The sequence below is a fragment of the Lissotriton vulgaris genome, chromosome 6, assembly GCF_964263255.1.
Source record: "Lissotriton vulgaris chromosome 6, aLisVul1.2, whole genome shotgun sequence".
Lineage (NCBI taxonomy): Eukaryota > Metazoa > Chordata > Amphibia > Caudata > Salamandridae > Lissotriton > Lissotriton vulgaris.
Genome location: NC_141694.1, coordinates 1,114,701,379 through 1,114,719,707, shown reverse-complemented (window position 1 = coordinate 1,114,719,707; position 18,329 = coordinate 1,114,701,379). Strand labels below are relative to the sequence as shown.

General features: G+C 49.2%; 1 protein-coding gene across 5 annotated transcripts in view; it reads right to left on the bottom strand.

Annotated features, from left to right (window-relative positions):
• Positions 1–18,329, bottom strand: part of ABHD12 (abhydrolase domain containing 12, lysophospholipase) — a 454,310-nt gene that overhangs the window by 58,316 nt on the left and 377,665 nt on the right. For all 5 annotated transcript variants that reach the window (XM_086927196.1, XM_086927195.1, XM_086927194.1 and 2 more), the window contains one exon: positions 9,426–9,508. In XM_086927196.1, the coding sequence (XP_086783322.1) occupies positions 9,426–9,508 (83 nt within the window). The remainder of the gene's footprint in view (positions 1–9,425; positions 9,509–18,329) is intronic.

Here is an 18,329-nt window from a genome sequence, read left to right as displayed (position 1 = left end):
CATAAAAAACATGGGGAAGGGAAGTAGGAGGTCAAGTTTACATACAGTGTAAAAAGAGATATGTTGCAGCAGTTCTGGCGGAAAGTGGGGAGGTCGGTAGTCCCGGAGGGGAAAGGAGGCATATGCTACAAGGCAATAAGGTAGCGCGAAAAAACCTCCAAAAGTCCCCGACCTCCCAATCAAAGCTAAGCATGAGTAGCGTCCCGCAACACAGCGAAAACAACACAGTCCCTCTAAGCCCCCCGCCCCCAGAAAAGAAAAAGGAAGAAAACAATACCCCAACATCCCCGTCCAATAGCCCGTAGTAAAAACATTCACCCCAAGCCGCCTACCCCCAACCCCCAGTCCCCCCGATCCCACCCCTCTTAATCCGCTGGAGCCTCCGGCGGCGTCAGCCTAAGAAGGCGCAGGTACCTCGGACATGTGAGCTCGCGAAATTCCCTGGACAGCAGTGCCAAGAAAGGGTGCCAGAGCTCCTCGAACTGGTCTACATTTCCAGCCACAGTGAGCGACATCTTCTCCATACCCAGTACTTGCCAGAGTCTATGTAACCAGCCAGTGATAGAGGGGGCAGTGGGGGTGCGCCAGTGTACAAGGATATTTTGAACCGCTGAGCCTAGCGCAATAGCAATCTGCCTACCCCTGCGGGACTTCAGCGGGTACATCAAGTCGTTGGGAAGGCCTAGCAGGATGTATGCTGGGAAGCACGGGAGCTCCACCTCAAAGTGCCTGTCCACTTCATCTAAGACCTCCTTCCAATAAGCAGACAGCACCGGGCACCCCCAGAGAATGTGCGATAGAGTACCCTCCTGTCCACAGCCTCGCCAACAACCCTTGTCGGTGAGTTTGTGCATCTCGTAGAGCCTCTCCGGGGTGTAATACCAGTAGGTGGACACCTTGGTGAAGGTCTCCGTCAGCCCAGTGTGATACGCAGAGTGCCTCGCCCGATATGCGATCTTGTCCCATTCCTTGTGGCTCAGGGTTCTGCCCAGCTCCCTGTGCCAACGCTCCCTCCCTGGGTTGTGGTAATGAAACGGCGGGGGTTGGAGAAATTTATACAGATCGGTGATAAGCTTGGCATCCGAGGTCCGAGTCACCAGCCACCGCTCGTAAGATGTGATTTGACGGGCTGCGACGTCGCGCACTTGGGGCTGGAGAGCCCAGTGACGGACCTGCATATAACGCAGTCTGTCCACCTCCGTCAGACCAAATTCCTGTCGGAGTTGCTGGAAAGGGAGCACGCCCTCTGGCCCGTAAATCTGAAAGAGCACCCTGCAACCCGCACTCACCCAGTGAGAAAAAGCTCCCGGTTCTAGGCCCGGAGTAAAGTCTGGGTTACCAACTATGGGTGTAAACGGTGATGGGAAAGTGGTTAGTTCGCGGAGCTCACAAACCGCGTCCCACACTCGCAGCGGGACCTGGGTGACAAAGGAGGCGTAGAGATTAGCCGGGCGATGTGCGCGCTGCAGGAATGGAACCTCTTGAAGGGTGCGACCTGCAACCGCCTGGTCTTGAAAGAGCCAGTGCTTGTCCGACTCCCACCTGCTCCATTCCACCAAATACCGGAGTTGCGCCGCTTGAAAATACTTCCGGAGGTCCGGAACACTGAGACCCCCCGCCTCCGGGGCAAGCGTGGAAAGAACCCGCTTCATCCGAGGCTTGCGGCCCTGCCACACGAAACGGGAGATGTCAGCCTGCGCTTGCTGTATCCAACCCACAGGGGGCTGGAGAGGTAGAGCGCGAAAAAGATACAAGATCTGAGGCAGTACCGTCATCTTCACCGCTGCGATACGACCCAGCCACGAGAGCAGGCCCTTGCCCCATCGGCCGAGTTCCTCCTTAATCTTCTTGCTAAGGGAAGAATAGTTGGCTTTGACCATTTCAGGCAGCGAAGGTGCAAGCAGGATCCCCAGGTACGGCACCGTGGAAGAGGACCACTGCATAGGGAAAAGACGCTGGAGGTCTCGCCTGGTGTCCGCGGAGAGCGACACATCCAGGGCAGCCGATTTGGACATGTTCATTTTGAAGCCGGCCACGCGTGCAAAGGTGTTCAGTTCCTGGACACAAGCAGGGAGCGACCGCCTGGGGTCATCCAGGGTCAGCAGGACATCGTCCGCATATAGGCTGACAGTATGGGTGTACTGACCCATCTTAACCCCAATAGCGTCCGGATTGTCGCGGATCCTCTGGGCGAACGGCTCCATATAGAGGGAGAACAAGAGCGGCGAGAGGGGGCAGCCCTGTCTCGTACCACGCTCAATGGCAAAACTACTAGAGCTGTGTCCGTTGACTCGCACCGATGCTGACGGTCTCTTATAACAATTGAAGACCATGGTGCGGAACTTCTCGCCGATCCCCAGTTTCCCGAGAACCAGCTCAAGGTACGGCCAATGAACCCTATCAAAGGCCTTCTCCGCATCGACCGACAGTAACATCCGTTCCCCCGGGACGCGTGAGGCCTTTTCTAACACGTGCGTCACCCTCTTGGTGTTGTCGACTGTCTGCCTACCGGGCACAAACCCAGCCTGGTCCGCCTCCACCAGGCCCGGTAGGTGCAGGCCAAGTCTGGCCGCGAGGATCCCCGTGTAGAGCTTAAGGTCCACATTCAGAAGCGAAATAGGCCGATATGAACCGCGCAGGGTCCGATCCTTCCCGGGCTTCGGAATAACCGACACCGTCGCGGAAAGGAGGTCCGGCGGGATAGCCCCCGGCTCAGAGAAGGAGTTGAACAGGCGAGCCAGGATAGGCGCCACAGTGGAGCAGAAGGTCTTGTAGAACAAGGCCGTGTAGCCATCCGGGCCTGGGGCCTTACCGTGCTTCAATCGTGCAATAGCGGAGATGACTTCCTCCACATGGATGTCCCTCTCTAGGTGGTCCGCCTGGGCGGGCTCCAGAGCCGGGAGGGTCATAGACTCCAGATAGGCCTCAGCCTCTCCCGGTGGGGAGGGCTCCGCGGCGTATAGCGCCTCGTAAAAGCTACGGAAGGAATCCGCCACGTCCGCGTCACCGGTAACCGGAACCCCATCTGCACCCACTAGCTCCTTCACCACATTGCGTTGCTGCGCAGCTCTGAGCCGATGGGCCAGGAGCTTACCGCATCTGTCCCCGCCCGTATAAAAGGCATGCTTCAGACGCAACGCTGCGTATTCCGCCCGATCTAGATCTAGCGCAGAGAGGAGTTTCCTCGCCGCTTTCAGCTGCCTCCAAACTCGAGGAGCTCCTGTCCGGCGGTGAACCTGCTCAAGTTCCCTGACTTGCGCCGTCAGTTCATCCCTCTTACATTGCCGCTCTCTGTTCTCCGCCGAGGAAATGGAGATAAATTCCCCCCTGAGGACTGCCTTCAAGGCTGCCCACTGCGTCGCTAGAGACGTGTCGGAGTTGCTATTGTCGACCAGATACTCCTGAATGACCTCCCCCACTCGCTTCACCACCGACTTCTTATGTAGAAGAGTATCCCGAAGCCGCCACATCCCTCTGGAGGGGGGGGCTGCCGGCCAAGCAAAGACTCCGGACACCGGTGCATGATCGGACAGGGACAAAACCCCGATGTCTGCTGCCGTGGCGGCCGAGCGAAGCGGTCCGCTCACCAAGAGATAGTCCAACCGCGAATAAGTGCGGTGCGCATGGGAGAAGTACGAGTAGTCCCGATCGGTGGGGTGCATAGTGCGCCAGAGGTCATGCAGATCCATCTCTGCAATCCGGTCGGTCCTGCACCGCTCGGGAAAGCTCCCCCGTCTGCGGGAAGCGTTGGGCAGACCTATCCATAGCTGAGTCGAAGACCATATTTAGGTCTCCCCCCAAGACAACATGGCGATCGGGCGAGGCAGTGACGTCCACCAACACTGATTCCAGGAAACGATCCTGGTGGTCATTCGGGCTGTAAACGGAGCCAACCGTGAAGGCGATACCCCCAAGCCGCATGCGATACACTAAGAGCCTCCCCTTCTGCTCGGCATATTTGTACAATACCTCGCCCCTAAAGGAGCTGGCTAAAAGAATGGCTACACCCGCAGTCTTGGTCGCCGCCGAAGAGAAGAATTGGGTGGGGAACTTGGCGGAGCGCAGCCTGTGACAATCTTTGGAAAGTAAATGAGTTTCCTGCAAAAGGCAAATGTCCGCTTGCGTCCCCTCTAGCAGGGAAAGGATCGCCCTACGCTTCACAGGGTTGTTCAGACCCTTAACATTAAGGGTCACCACCTTCAAGGACGGCATCGCTCCCAGGGGATCGGAGCGCTATGTAGCAAGCGAGGGATCAGCGGAGGGGGCGCGCGGGGCAGGAGCGCAGGGAAGGCCAGGACCGGCCTCACGTGTGTTCGGGCATTATCAGACGGGACCCCACCAACAACAAAACAACTCCTACACCCTCCCAAAACCAACCCATGGCAACTAGCCAAAACCACGAACAAATAAAAACACCCCATTGTCTCAGTCCAGCCCAGACGGGCAAGTCTGTAGAAAACAATCAAGTGGACGTTCAGCCACTCACCTCCAACCGTTCCCTCCCAACCCCCAGCCCCAACCCAGCATCGTAGAAGCTAAGCATCTCTCCCCCCGGAGTGAAATCAGGCCGTCAAGGCCACGCTGTCGGAGGCAGGCAAGTTCCTGGCCGCCGTTCTTAGGGCTTCCTCCATATCTGCCCTGATGGTAGGGGAATCAGAAGGCTCACAGTCGCTGACGATCGTCTCCTCGTCGATCTCCTCCGATTCCGTCTCTCCGAGCGCCTCCACGTGGGTGTTGCTCCGTCCTACTCCGTGGCCGTGAGTCCCAACACCCCACAGATGTCCTGGAGGGAGCGCAGCTGGTGTAGCACTCCGTTCCATCGAAAGATGAGGCGGAAGGGGTGACCCCAGGAGTAGGGCGTCTCGTGCTCCCGCAGAAAGTCTGTAGCAATCCGGAAGGACCTGCGCTTCTGCAGCGTGATGGTGGACAGGTCCTGATAGAGCGCCACAGGCCGCTCTCTGAAAGTGAAAGGCTGCTTCCTGCGGGCCTCCGCCATGATGCGCTCCTTCAAGGGGAAATCAGGCAGGAACGCCAGAATATCCGGTGGGGGTGCTGAAGACTGGCGCTGTCGGCCCACTCTGTGCGCTCTGTCTATGCGGATCGGGAATTCTGCGTCCTCTCCCAGAATCTCCCGGAACAAGTCCTGTAGATAGGCCACCAGGTCCGTCCCCTCGTCCGCTGATGGGACACCCCGCACCCGGATATTGTTCCGTCTGGACCTGTTCTCAAGGTCTTCAGAGTGGGCCTGGAGCTCGACACACTGTTCTCGGAGACGAAGAACGTCCTGCTGGAGATGGACTATCTCCTCGTCACGGCGCTGGGCCGCCGTTTCCACCGTGTCAACACGCTCACCAAGGCCCTCTACCTCCTTGCGCACCTCTCGCACCTCGCTGGCCACCTCCTTCTTTAGCGTTTGGAAGTCGTCCTTGAGGGAGCTAAATAAGTCCTCCATAAAGGACCTCGTGACTGGTGGTTCGCCGCCGGTTGCATCTGCCGAGGCCCGGGAGGACCCCGGCGACAGCTGCGTCCTGTCCCTTAGCTGCTGGGCCCTGCTGAGCATGTCCGGCAGAGTACGATCGCCCCTTCTCGAGCCTCCTCTCCCGGTCATCGTGGCCACTGCAATGGGCAAGGTTCAGGGCCGGCCGCTGTAGGTGCGTTCAGTCGCCTGCGGGCACCAGATGTGAGACCCCGCCGAGGACAAGGGTGCTGCGTCACAAGCGACAAAATGGCGGCTCTGGCCGGGGCGAGACAATCGTTGTACCGACCAAGGTGGCAATCAGGGGGGCCAAAGTCAGGGCCTTTCAGAAGCGCACCCCTTGGGCGATCAGGACATGAGCCAATGCGAAAGTGGGCACCTGCCTGCCAAAGGCGCGGGTGGAGGTCGCCAGCTCCAGCTCCTCAGGGAGAAGATGGCGGCAGGGCGGGGCCCAACAGAGCGGCCGGTGCTGGCAGGGCCGTCGGCGATCTCCGGGGCACAATAAGCAAGGAAAGTCCACAGGCAATGTCTCACAGTTCCGCCAGTGGGTTCGCCCAGGTCGGCTGCCGTTTAGATGCCTCCGTCCCTCTCCGCCAGGTCCGGGGCCCACGCCGTGCCATGCACCGTTGTCGGTAGCGAGGGGCCAAAGTGCCAAAGTGCCAGCCAAGGTCCAAGGCCTGTTGCGCGTCGGTGATACCGATCACGTAGGCTCCGACTGGGGAGTGCTGTTATTCTCCGGAGCACGTCGGGACCGATCACTCGGGATCACCAGCTTTCAGCACCAGGCCCAGCCGAGGCGCCTGGACAGCACTGCAATGCGCTCCGCCTCCCAGGCTCTCCTCCGTGCTCCGAACTTTAAGCAAACTTTCGGGGTACTTCCCCCGGGGCGATAGGAGTCAAAGTAGTATCAATAGGTGCGCCAGGAACTCCGACACATTCCTCTCACCCGCAAATCAGCCGCGGGGGGAGAGAAGCGCTGAAATCGGGGCTCGAGCTGAGCCGGGCCGGAGGAGCTACGGGAGGAAGCGTCCGCTCACCCCGCCATCTTGGCCACGCCCCGCCTTTAGTTTTTTTAGTGCTATTGTCACCTAAAATGTTAAAACTCATCTACAGTTTTACTGATTAGATGTTTGTTGTTTTGGTGTCATTTTATTCATCACAATTTACTTTAATATTCTAAATAGTTTGGGGATTTTTCTTGTGTTGTGTTTTCACTTTATTGCTATTTGAGTGCTGCATAAATACTTTAACAATTGCCTCCAATTTAAGCCGGACTTCTTCTGTGCCAAGCTATCAGAGGGTTAAGCACAGGTTTAATTAGTGACTTCTGTGGTTCACCCGGACAAGGATTGTGTTTAGTAATTGAGTGGGGCTTCCAACCCTCTCAAATAGTAACCCAATTTCTTACAAACTAATTAGCGGGAGTACAGAATTACTCCACAAAGAATAATCACAAATGCAAACCCCCAAACGTTAAATCGAATGCCATGGATGACAGATTCACCCTGTGGAGCAAGAATATACCAGATACTGTTGTTCAAAGAAATGCAATATGGCCTAATAAATACCTCTTCTTACGCTCAACATGTTGATAAAATCAAAAGCAAAAAATATAAAAAGCTATTAGATTGACGTCCTGTTAAAGTTTACTCCCTTGTTGTAAACATACACAAATGCTTTCCACCTAAAATCCTAGCTGTAAACATACGCAAATGGTTAAGAACACCAAACAAACCAGTGACCAGCCAGTGCCCATGTAGATTTAAATACTGTTGCACCTTACAAAGTGGCAATGTGTAGGACTCAAAATGATAACAACATTGGTGAGCTCATCAGTGCTAGGTTCCTTGATTTTAGATGAGACACTCACTTAGGAACTTCTGCATGCCGTTGTGACGCAACCACTTAGAGGCTGCACACAAGTACTGCAGTAAAACGCACAGCTAGTGTTCGACTACCCGTTCAGCATGAACTGGTCAAGCATACCTACACTATGACATCACAGCTCACAAAGCTCCTATGGAATGCACCATTGCGTTCAAATGACTGACTGGCTGGCTTGTGACAATGATGTCCACCTCCTCTGAAATGCACTCTTGCAATCCAGTGAATGGAGGGCTTGTGTTCATGGCATCTTCATATGTTTTTCGCCTGCCGGTGCCACACTCCTTACCTTGGACAGATGTCGGCTGGCTCATGGTCCCAATAGCTGGCTCCTGCAGTTTATGTTCGAAAAACCAGTTTGCTTTGCTGCCGTACATGCTAAAGGCCTTTAGTTTCAGACTTCCCTGAAGCAATCACTTGCATCCATATCGCACCCTGTGCATACCGCTTTGCTCCGTCCTCGACACCTTCCAGAAGCAAAGGAACCTGTTGAGGTGTAGATACTAGCTCCTTGATCCCGTCACTTGTCACCAGTGTAATGAAGCACACAGGAGCACAAACTGGGGAGCAGGCATGCTTTATTGAACATTAGCCACAGCTCACACAGGAGTAACTGTCACTTTCAGAATTCTCCTCAAAAGGTCCAAAAGGCATTGCATTCTGCATTTATACTTAGAAAATTAAACTACAAGCTGCAAAATGCAAAGAAAAACGCAAGACTAAATAAGCCACTCGCACCTCACATTTAATATCAGAACACTACATCTGACAGAAACACCTACTTATTAAATTGAATGCTATACATCTAATCGTGTATTAAAAATGATATTGCAAGTCACCATGAGTTTTGTTCGGCCAACACACTAGTGCCTCCATACGGAAATTAGACTTCTCTGTGTTTTGCAATATTGTTATAATGTACAGTTATGGGTACAGTATGCCATACATAATGACTTTTCTTTGATGGTTATATATAAAGGGATTAGAAAGCAGCCCCACATCTGAGCCACGTGACAACACTCTTTGAAGACCGTCTTTTATGTGGGAAATATCTGCTTCTGTAGTAAAATTCCCTCTACCAGTTGTCTACTGAACAGACTATTCTTAGAACACCATTTTACATTCATACTAGGTATCTACAGTGTATAGAAGCACACAGGCAAAAAGATAGATTACTGGATGAACAGTAGGTATGATAAACTAGAGTAAAACTGAGCTCCCAGACAGTGGAACACACTTATGGCGGCCAGAAAATGGCCACTAGGTTTTGTGTTGTGCTACTGCTTATAAAGAAGTTCAGGGTGAAACCAAAGTGTAAAATCATTCTAGTTTACCCGCTCCCTACATGTCTTCTCCAGATTAAGCCTCGGTAACATCAGTAAACTGCCGCAACTGATTAGACAAAGGCTAAAAACAGACTCAGGAAATAAAGAACTGGAACTAGATGCAACTCACTCGCTACCTCTCTCTCCTCCTTTCTAAATCTTGGTTTGAAGATTATGGACATTGCCACTGCCAGAAATAAAGAAGTTGCCCGGGTTACATTTCAGTCACATACTGTTCTCAAAAAACCACACCTCAAAACAGAAATTGGTAAAAACGCATTTACTTCTTTCTTTCCAAGTGAAATCACTTTCTTTGATGTGGCTACAGTAAGCAATCTATGTATGGGGGGGGCATAAGAATGACAAGACATTAGGAAATTAACCTCTCAATTGCTTTCTTGCGTTGAGTTTCAAAAGTAATTCTAAAAAAGCAAACAACAGCGCACATAACTGTCATTATTTTCAGCTAAAGGCAAATAAGTCTATGCAAGGGTTACAATGTGTGACCTATGGGAAGCAAAGATCCTACAACTGGTGACACAACTAAATGAGATACTTTTGTTGAAAAATAACACTGACCTGTGATAAAAAAAAGGCTCAGCTCTTTATGTAATCTAATCCAGAGTGGCAGGGTTTTCACTTGAATATATTTCAATGCAATATTATGTGGGCAGTCTATCTGAAATGAGGCTACAAAGCCAGACAATAATTTAGGTTTAATTCCTTTCAGCAGCACTTACTTCTCATCGCTTGCGAATTTAATTCCACTCTCTGTGATGGGATCAAGGAAGAACCAATCAAACCCAGGGAAGTATCTGTATATCTGAAACAAAATGTAAGCGTTTTAGAAACTATAGCTAAGCGCAAGTTAACACATTACACAAGAAACGCAATGGAAGTTTAACAAAGCAGAGGGAAAAAAAGATTCAGTATAAAGACGGTAATAAAGCGCCGGCCCTCAATACACCACGTGTGGTACCATGCATCTACATTATTAAAAAATTATAGCTAAAAGTTATTGAAATGCATGAATACTTTATTGAGAGTGAAACGAAATATGTGTACGAATAATAAATGTGCATCATCAAGAGGCATTACCAATTTGTAATGTGCCAGGCACAGCAGACAAAAATGCAAATATTTGTTTTATTGTCCTCACCCAACCCTAAAGCATTTGATTTTGTTGGCTAAAAGGAAGGCTCTACTTAGCTGGGCTGAGAACTAGGCAATGAAATTAACGGTCTTGCTGTTCCACAAGCAAAGCTGCTCTGTTCCATAGATGTCAGTGTTGCTGATTTCCCTTCTGTTTGCCTGCCCGCATTTCATCTCTTAGTTGTACTTGTTCCTTTGACAGCCCTGTAAAGCTTAGTTCGGGATAAGCATCCATTTTCGCATGGACAAGTAATAATCAAGATTTATAATAAAAAAATCACCCAGTTGCCATCTTGGAAGAATCATACTCGTATACAATTGATAAACAAGCATTAGAAATGCAATAGGTCTCGCAGCATTAGAGTTAGTGCTTTTAGAATTGTTAATGGGTTTTTTTGTAAATCTTTAGCATGAGGTTGAGGGTGAGTGAGGGTGAGTGAGGGTGAGGGTGAGTGAGGGTGAGTGAGGGTGAGGGTGAGTGAGGGTGAGTGAGGGTGGGTGAGTGTGAGTGTGAGTGAGGGTGAGTGGGGGTGAGTGTGAGTGGGGGTGAGTGTGGGTGAGTGTGGGTGAGTGTGGGTGAGTGTGGGTGAGGGTGAGGGATTGAGGGTGAGGGGTTGAGGGTGAGGGGTTGAGGGTGAGTGAGGGTGAGGGGTTGAGGGTGAATGAGGGTGAGGGAGGGTGAGGGGTTGAGGTGTTGAGGGTGAGTGGGGGTGAGTGAGGGTGAAGGTGAGTGAGGGTGAGTGGGGGTGAGTGAGGGTGAAGGTGAGTGAGGGTGAGTGAGGGTGAGTGTGGGTGAGTGTGGGTGAGTGTGGGTGAGTGTGGGTGAGTGTGGGTGAGTGTGGGTGAGTGTGGGTGAGTGAGGGTGAGGGATTGAGGGTGAGGGGTTGAGGGTGAGGGGTTGAGGGTGAGGGGTTGAGGGTGGGTGAGGGGTTGAGGGTAACGGCACGTGGTCTGACATGTCAGGGGAGTAATCAACTTAGAAGCAGAGTTCAAATAGAACCAATGTCACAAAACTAACGGAATACCTATTTTTACTACGTGTTAGAAATGCCGCATGTCCCTTAGCGAAATGCCACACTGGCCGTGACCCGTATGACTGGCACCTGTCCAGCCTGAACCCATGGAACAGGGGTAGCAGCAGCCAAAAGTGTGCGCCGTCTGTCAAAAGAGTACATGCATATGACAGCCAAAGCCTCCCTCACAGCCGAATATCGCTTTAGAATTCTGTGGGCTGGATCAGGATTGGCTGAGGTGTCAACAATACTCAAATCACAGGCCGTCTTACACATTGGTGGTACCGCCTATTCCTAGACTCCGCCACGCACTTGTAAAGCCTTTCAATCGGTTGATATTCGACCCGGAAGTTCTAAAATTATACATCCGTTAAAACTAAAACAGATCAACACACGACGGAATTGTTAAGCTGAAATCACAGGCGGTCGTGTAAGTTGAGGAGAGGTGGTGGCCCCCTAAGTAAATGCGCAGAAATACAGAGTAAATATACGTGTCTGCCCATGCTAGGTGGGTGGTTGAGTGCTCAATTAGGACGGGTAATGAAAACCCCAGTCGAAGAACATTTGCAGATCAGTGTGACTGAATGTTCTTAGACTGAATGAAATAAGAAGCGAGGAAGGGCAAGATTCAAATGCAGTGACCACTTCGGATGATTCTCATAATTTTAATAAATGACTGTTATATTACAATTTTATTGTCCGCTGACGGTAGTATTGTTATAGTAGCCCGATTGATACAGACACTGGGATCCATTCAGAAGATTTTTTGGGGGGTGGCGTGGGTTGAGGTGCTGTAGTATTGACGTTAATTGGCAGAAATGTGTACGGCGGTCAGCATTAAAAAGAACTGATTCCGCATGGATGATATCTGTCGATTTAAAATTAATGTGCTAGTTTGCCGGCATACAGTTAAAATGGTATTAATTTGGTCTCGTTTGAACTCTCAGCTGAATAGGAGTCGGCGGTGGCGTGCGTTTCAGTTTATTTTACATTATAGTGGTAAACATGTGAATGTCGGGGTAAAATATTGTTTACACCTTCTCTCAGGATGTTTCACTTAGTACTGCCTAAACGCACTAATTTGCTTTGAGTTGATTAGCTGTCCGATTGCATGTTTACATTGGTTTTGCGTATTTGCGCAAACACTGTACTAGCTTTAAAACTACTTATTGGTTTTAAGATATACTGTAGACGTAATTATGTATTGTAGGGTACAATGATTGATTGCACGTTTTCTCAGGATATATTATTCTACGGGCAGGGCAGGGGAGGGGGCGGAGAGGGGAGAGGTGCGACACGGCAGGCAGGCAGGCAGGGGAGGAGAGTAGGAGGAGGAGGGGGGAGGAGAGTAGGGGAGGCACGGCCTAGCGGCAGGCAGGCAGGGGAGGAGAGGAGGAGGGGGGAGGAGAGTAGGGGAGGCACGGCCTAGCGGCCGTGCAATCAAGTAGTGAGGGGGCGGAGCTGGGGGAGGCTGTGAGAGAGAGTAGGCAAGGCTAGCGGCAGGCAGGCAGGGGAGGAGAGGAGGAGGGGGGAGGAGAGTAGGGGAGGCACGGCCTAGCGGCCGTGCAATCAAGTAGTGAGGGGGCGGAGCTGGGGGAGGCTGTGAGAGAGAGTAGGCAAGGCAGGCGGCTGGGGGCATGTGCACGCGCATTTAAGCTCAATGCGCATGCGCATTGAGCTTAAATTTCTCGTGCACTGCAAGAATCGCCACGATTCCTTGCAGTGTGGATAAAGAGCGGATAAGTGCCTATACTCTCGCCTTGCTCGATGCGCATGCGCATCGACAGGCGAGACCTAAAAATGACACAAAATCTGCCTGCCAATCATCTCTATGCTCCCACTCAAATCTCAGGTTGAACCAATAAATATTCTATAGCAAGCGCACGTCTAAATAATGGATCACCCCCCTGTTGTGTGCGTCTTGCCAACACAAGATCATACAAGCGACCTAGGTGAATTTACATTTAAGCTCTTCAGGTTTTACATTGCCTGGATGCATTCAAAACAGGCCCAATAATCTAGTCATAATAAAACCCTACCTCAATCATGAAATGGAAAGCCACGAGAACCCCATCACAAGCCATTGTGAAAGCAAGACCACTGAAAAGCCTTTTACAATTCAGCTCTCAAAACATATTACTGAAGAAAACGTTCCTGCCCTATCAATTGGGGTTCAGCATTCAGCTAAAACAGTCACTGGGGATAATTGACACAGGCCTCCATATTTTAAGCATAGGTTCTCCTAGTTCATGGACATGAAAAATTAGTCTTTTTTTTCAGTATGTCTTTAATAACATTTTCAGACAATAAGAAACAATACAATAGCATAGGATGGCGACTGCAGATTTCTCTAACACTCAGTTGCAAGGATACAATACAATACATTCCAATTCAAAGGAAAGGAATTACATCGGCGTAGGAGCAGGACAGTTCGGAAAAAGAAAAAATTAGTATAAGGAATCACATAATATGGATATTACCGTGGGAGGAAAGATTGGTCTTAACCCTGAACTGGATCATTGGGCTTTTACAAAATGTGCTTTAACTGAGTCACCTTAATCCTAACCAACTATTCAGGATGGAAAATTGAAAATTAACCTCTGAATCTATCTGATACACATTCTATTAGCCCCGTTCTCCCTATTTCCATATGTACATGGAGCTGGTAGAAACAGATTAAAAAACCTGATGTCACTATTGACCAATATTTGGAAGACATCAGCCATACAAGTGGCCCATAAGCATCAAAGATATAACTGCATATAAATAATTATTGCTTTAAAACACAACTCTCAATGGCATACAAATTTCATATGCTCAAACTTCAAGAGACAGAAAAAAAATCCTTCTCAGGCAAAACTGAAGCTTCAGCTACCCGCTAATAACTTCTCATCACCAGCGGGATTTTCTTGTAGGCTCTTAGATACACTCTGGAAAGCCTGTACTTACAGCCTTCCAAGATACCACATAACCAAATCTTTATTTAGAAAAACCAAAAAAACTTCAGAGATCACCTCACTTCAAGTTCAAGAACACCAGAACTCACCACTCCAGTAATAAAAGGACGTTACTGTCTTTCTCTTGTAATGCAAGAACGTTTAAACTTGCCCTCATCACTCTTTCAGGGTGAACCTCCTCCACCAGGATTTCTCCTATCTGTACCACAATTTTAATTTCCCTTCCTCTGCTTCCACAAAAATCTTTCCACACTCACTTTGCAAAGTAAGCTCCAGTAAGGGATTATCAATGTCTTTTTCAATATGGAAGTGTTTTTCTTCAACTGGTGAACAATGTCACCCTTCTGCCCCTCCACCCCACCTCCTGCCCTTGAGTCAACCCTCCCCACTACTTCTAACCCACTCTAAATGGATATTCTTTATTAGAAATTACAATTTTTAATGCCAAGTACAATTGAAACTATCCCCTGACCAGTGGCGTAACGAAACTTGAGGGGGGCCCCCTGCAAAGTACACGGAGGGGACCCCCATGCTCTGGACCCAGTCAGGAGCTCTCAGGCCAGAGCCAGACTGGGAACCCTAAGCAGCCCTGGCATATTTTGTCAGTCCAGTCTCTCTATGGTACGTAGCGAGCCAGCCTGACTCTTGCAAGTGGGCTTGTGGAAGGAACGGGGGGGGGGCTCCCCCAATAATTATTTTTTTATGGCAACGGTTGTGCATTATACAACATATTTTTTATTGTATATTCAAATGTATTAACTTTTAAAACATAGTAAATGATGACCTTACAGTGCACCAGGATACCCAGTCATACCCACGTTCTTGCAGAGAACATAGAAAATAGACCAGAGACGCACCACTAAATCTGTATGACTTTCTTTTGCACGTTTCCCATCAAAGGTCACTGCTTTATCTGTAATGTTTGGCACCTGAGGGCAGAGCGTGTGTGGCAGACAGAAGCCACATGGAAGTCTGGCTCATTTTGGTCTCCAGGATCTCACCAAGAAGAGCTGAGCCAGAACAATCATCTGTATGGAGCTGAGCCAGAGCAATCATCTGCATGGAGGGTCCGATCTAGCTGCTGTGCCGGAGCTGGTCAAGGCCCATCACTCGACTGGAAGCAGGATATCAGGAGAGAGGAAACAGGCCAGGCTGAGCCTACCTCCATCAAGCCTCATTTGGAAAGCAGCCTGCGCAACTGGGGGCTGCCAGACACTGAAAATATCCCAATAGAAGCAACGCTTTCCCACCACCTCTCCATGAGAAGAGAAAAACAGAACCCCCAAATATGAAGAATGCAAAGAGGTTCTGGGTCCACTTCCTGCTTAGGTGGAAATATGCCTCAATGGAACTGGCACTGCCCACGAAGACCGAGGCGATGCAGCTGGAAATCTGCTGGATGGTCCCCTTCACCCACGCAAGGGAGCTGGCTGTATAAACCTTCCTGTGCTCACTCCCTTCCCTCGTGTGTCTTAGTGCACTTAAGTACACCTCTATGTGCCTGCAGCACTCTTTAAATCAGCAACGGTATGTCATATAACAGCCCGGTAACATAACACAATATAAAAGCATGACAATGTAACACATAGAAAATCTTGGCATACCATACTATTGAACAATAATAACATATCATGAAATTTCATTATAACATAACCCAACATACATGACATAGCAGCTCTTATAAGGTGTCCGATTCTTACAATGTTGCTCTCATAGTTTTATGTTTAATATAACCTTTCATTTAAAACAGCAGGATCACAGATTTGTAATGTTTTTAAAATCATCTTTAGAGTTGCACTTTCATCAAACAATCTGCCACACTCTGTCTCGTGTTAAAAACAACAATGGTGCAACCTCAAACAGGGCTGGTCTGAGGCATGCACTCAAATATGGAGCCCTGCCCCTTGTAGGGTCAGCCAAGAAATCAGGCCTCCGAAAGCCCTGCCCTGGTAACTAACACATAAGGCAGCCTCACCCATGCAACCCAGGGCATTACAGTCAGGATTTTGAAAAAACTGCTTTTCTGAAAAATTGTCACTTTTTTTTTAATCTAATCTGATGTCAATAAAATTAATCTTACTAATATGCTTCTTACTATTATGACCACATTATCAATACTTTCAGCCACTGTACAACACGATTGTAAATATGCCCACCCACAATTCCTGTCACTGGCATGGGCTGCACTGGCAATGTGGTGTCAAGAACACACACATGCTGGAGAAAGTATCTCTTTCTAATAAATATTACAGTCAATGGTGGCTTGCGTATTTGAACGGACATATTACTAACTTTGTAGAAAACCATAGCTTCCTTAGTCAGTTGTTCTCAAAATAGCTAAATTGTGTTTTTCTTAATCCTTAATCCTTTGCAAATTAGCAAGACTGCGTTATGACGGAAAGGCAGACATTGCGCTGTTGAAACTACACGTACAAAAGGAGGTGGTGATGGACGGAGCATCTGAACCAATCAAACACTCACGCCCAGTCAACAGATCTGATTTGCATATGACCATGTCTGAACTGGGGTGGTGTGGAGTGCAAAAAATGATGGATTTAGGCCCAGATCTCTGTCCTGGGTTGAATGTACTGCATTCTGTCCATCAACTGTTGTTTTTGCATTTGTTAGCCCGAGTGGGATGGGTATGTTCAGACGTGAGTCCCATGCTCTCCACATCACTGGAGTCAAGCTATCCTGGCTGAAGACGGCTGATAGCCAGAAACCGGTCCTAGGATGCTTGATTCCGGTCCAGGAAAGACATGGCTTGGCAGTTCGGGCTGGACTGTTCCCATGAGGCACAGGGTCAAGGCTGATTTGCATATGGCCATGTCTGAACTGGGGTGGTGTGGAGTGCAAAAAAACGATTGATTTAGGCCCATATCTCTGTACTGGGTTGAATGTATGACATTGTTCTGCATTCTGTCCATCAACTTTTGTTTTTGCATTTGTCACCCCGAGTGGGATGGGTATGCTCAGACGTGAGTCCCATTCTCTCCACACCACTGGAGTCAAGCTATCCTGGCTGAAGACTGCTGATAGCCAGAAACCGGTCCTAGGATGCTTGTTTCCGGTCCAGGAAAGACATGGCTTGGCAGTTCGGGCTGGACTGTTCCCATGAGGCACAGGGTCAAGGCTGATTTGCATATGGCCATGTCTGAACTGGGGTGGTGTGGAGTGCAAAAAAACGATGGATTTAGGCCCAGATATCCGTACTGGGTTGAATGTATGACATTGTTCTGCATTCTGTCCACCAACTGTTGTTTTTGCAGTTGAAAATACAGGGCATACAAGGTAGGTCCGGGAGAGCCAGGGCCTTGCCAAATATTTAGGTTATCCAAATGTAAGACATCCACATAAAATGACTCTAAATTGCAATTGTTTACGTAGCGCATGGATAGCTGAATATCTTGCATGGAACCAGTTCTCCTAGACCTATGTTGGACACCCCAGAGAGACTCAACGTTTGCATTTCTTTCTGAGAAAGCACAGAAAGAAAAAGTAGCAAGAGTAACTATGTATTTCAAGTGGCTGCTGAATTTTAACAAGTGTTGATTTTAGAGCTGACAGTTCTAAAAGCAAATCGGCTACAGTGCCAATTTACCAACCATGGACAGAAGCACAGATAACCCAGGCTAAAAAGAAGATGCATGGACATTTGAAAAACCAGTCTGCACCAGAGGACTGCAGCCCAAGCCGATAAAGTAATTAGTGGAGGCGGCAGCCTACACAAAAGTTAGTGCAAAGTGCTGGAGGCACTTTTCCGCCTGCAGATATACTCTTTTTGTGTAATCTAAGTATATTTGTTCATTTCAGAGTCAAAGAGGGGAGCGGAGATCTATCTTGAACAATGTTCCGAAGGTTTTTCATTTTTCTATTTAATCAAAACACTGTCCACAGTTTTATTTAAATGAGAATTGTTCCTGTACAGATATAACTACCTTGAGTTTTCTAAAGTTGAAAGAAAATGGTCTCCTGCACTGAAAAGAATATTTTAAATTGCTTTTGTTTGGGATTTTTTATCTGAAGTGTGTGCACTATTGGCCAGTCTGACGAAGGCAGATAACAATTAGCAAAGGTGCCGAGGGCGTGTGGTGTGGACAGGCAGGAGAGCAGAGTTGCAGAGACTTATCCTGGACAGGTAGACTGGCTCACAGGAGTCTGCTCCTAAACACTGAGCTGACAACACTGGCGTGGCACTTGGTTATAGTGCGGCTGGGTCTTGGATTAAGGCTCATGGTCTCATACTGGTCAGAAGAGCGTCAAAAGAGCGGAAGCAGGGGCCTCCACCCCAGGTTCATCCTCCACCTTAGCTATAGAAAAAACAGTTAGATGATCCAGCCAGTGTCAGAGCAGTGAAAGGATGTAGCAGACAGGCTCTCACCACTACAGGTACACATCAATGGCTGAAACAGCAAATACATCTTTTCTGAGCGACCTTCACCAGGAGGTGTGTCTCTCAAACTTTTCAGCGGATAAGGTCAAGCTGTCATGTGGTGTCCCCCAGGGTTTTTCCCTTTCCCCC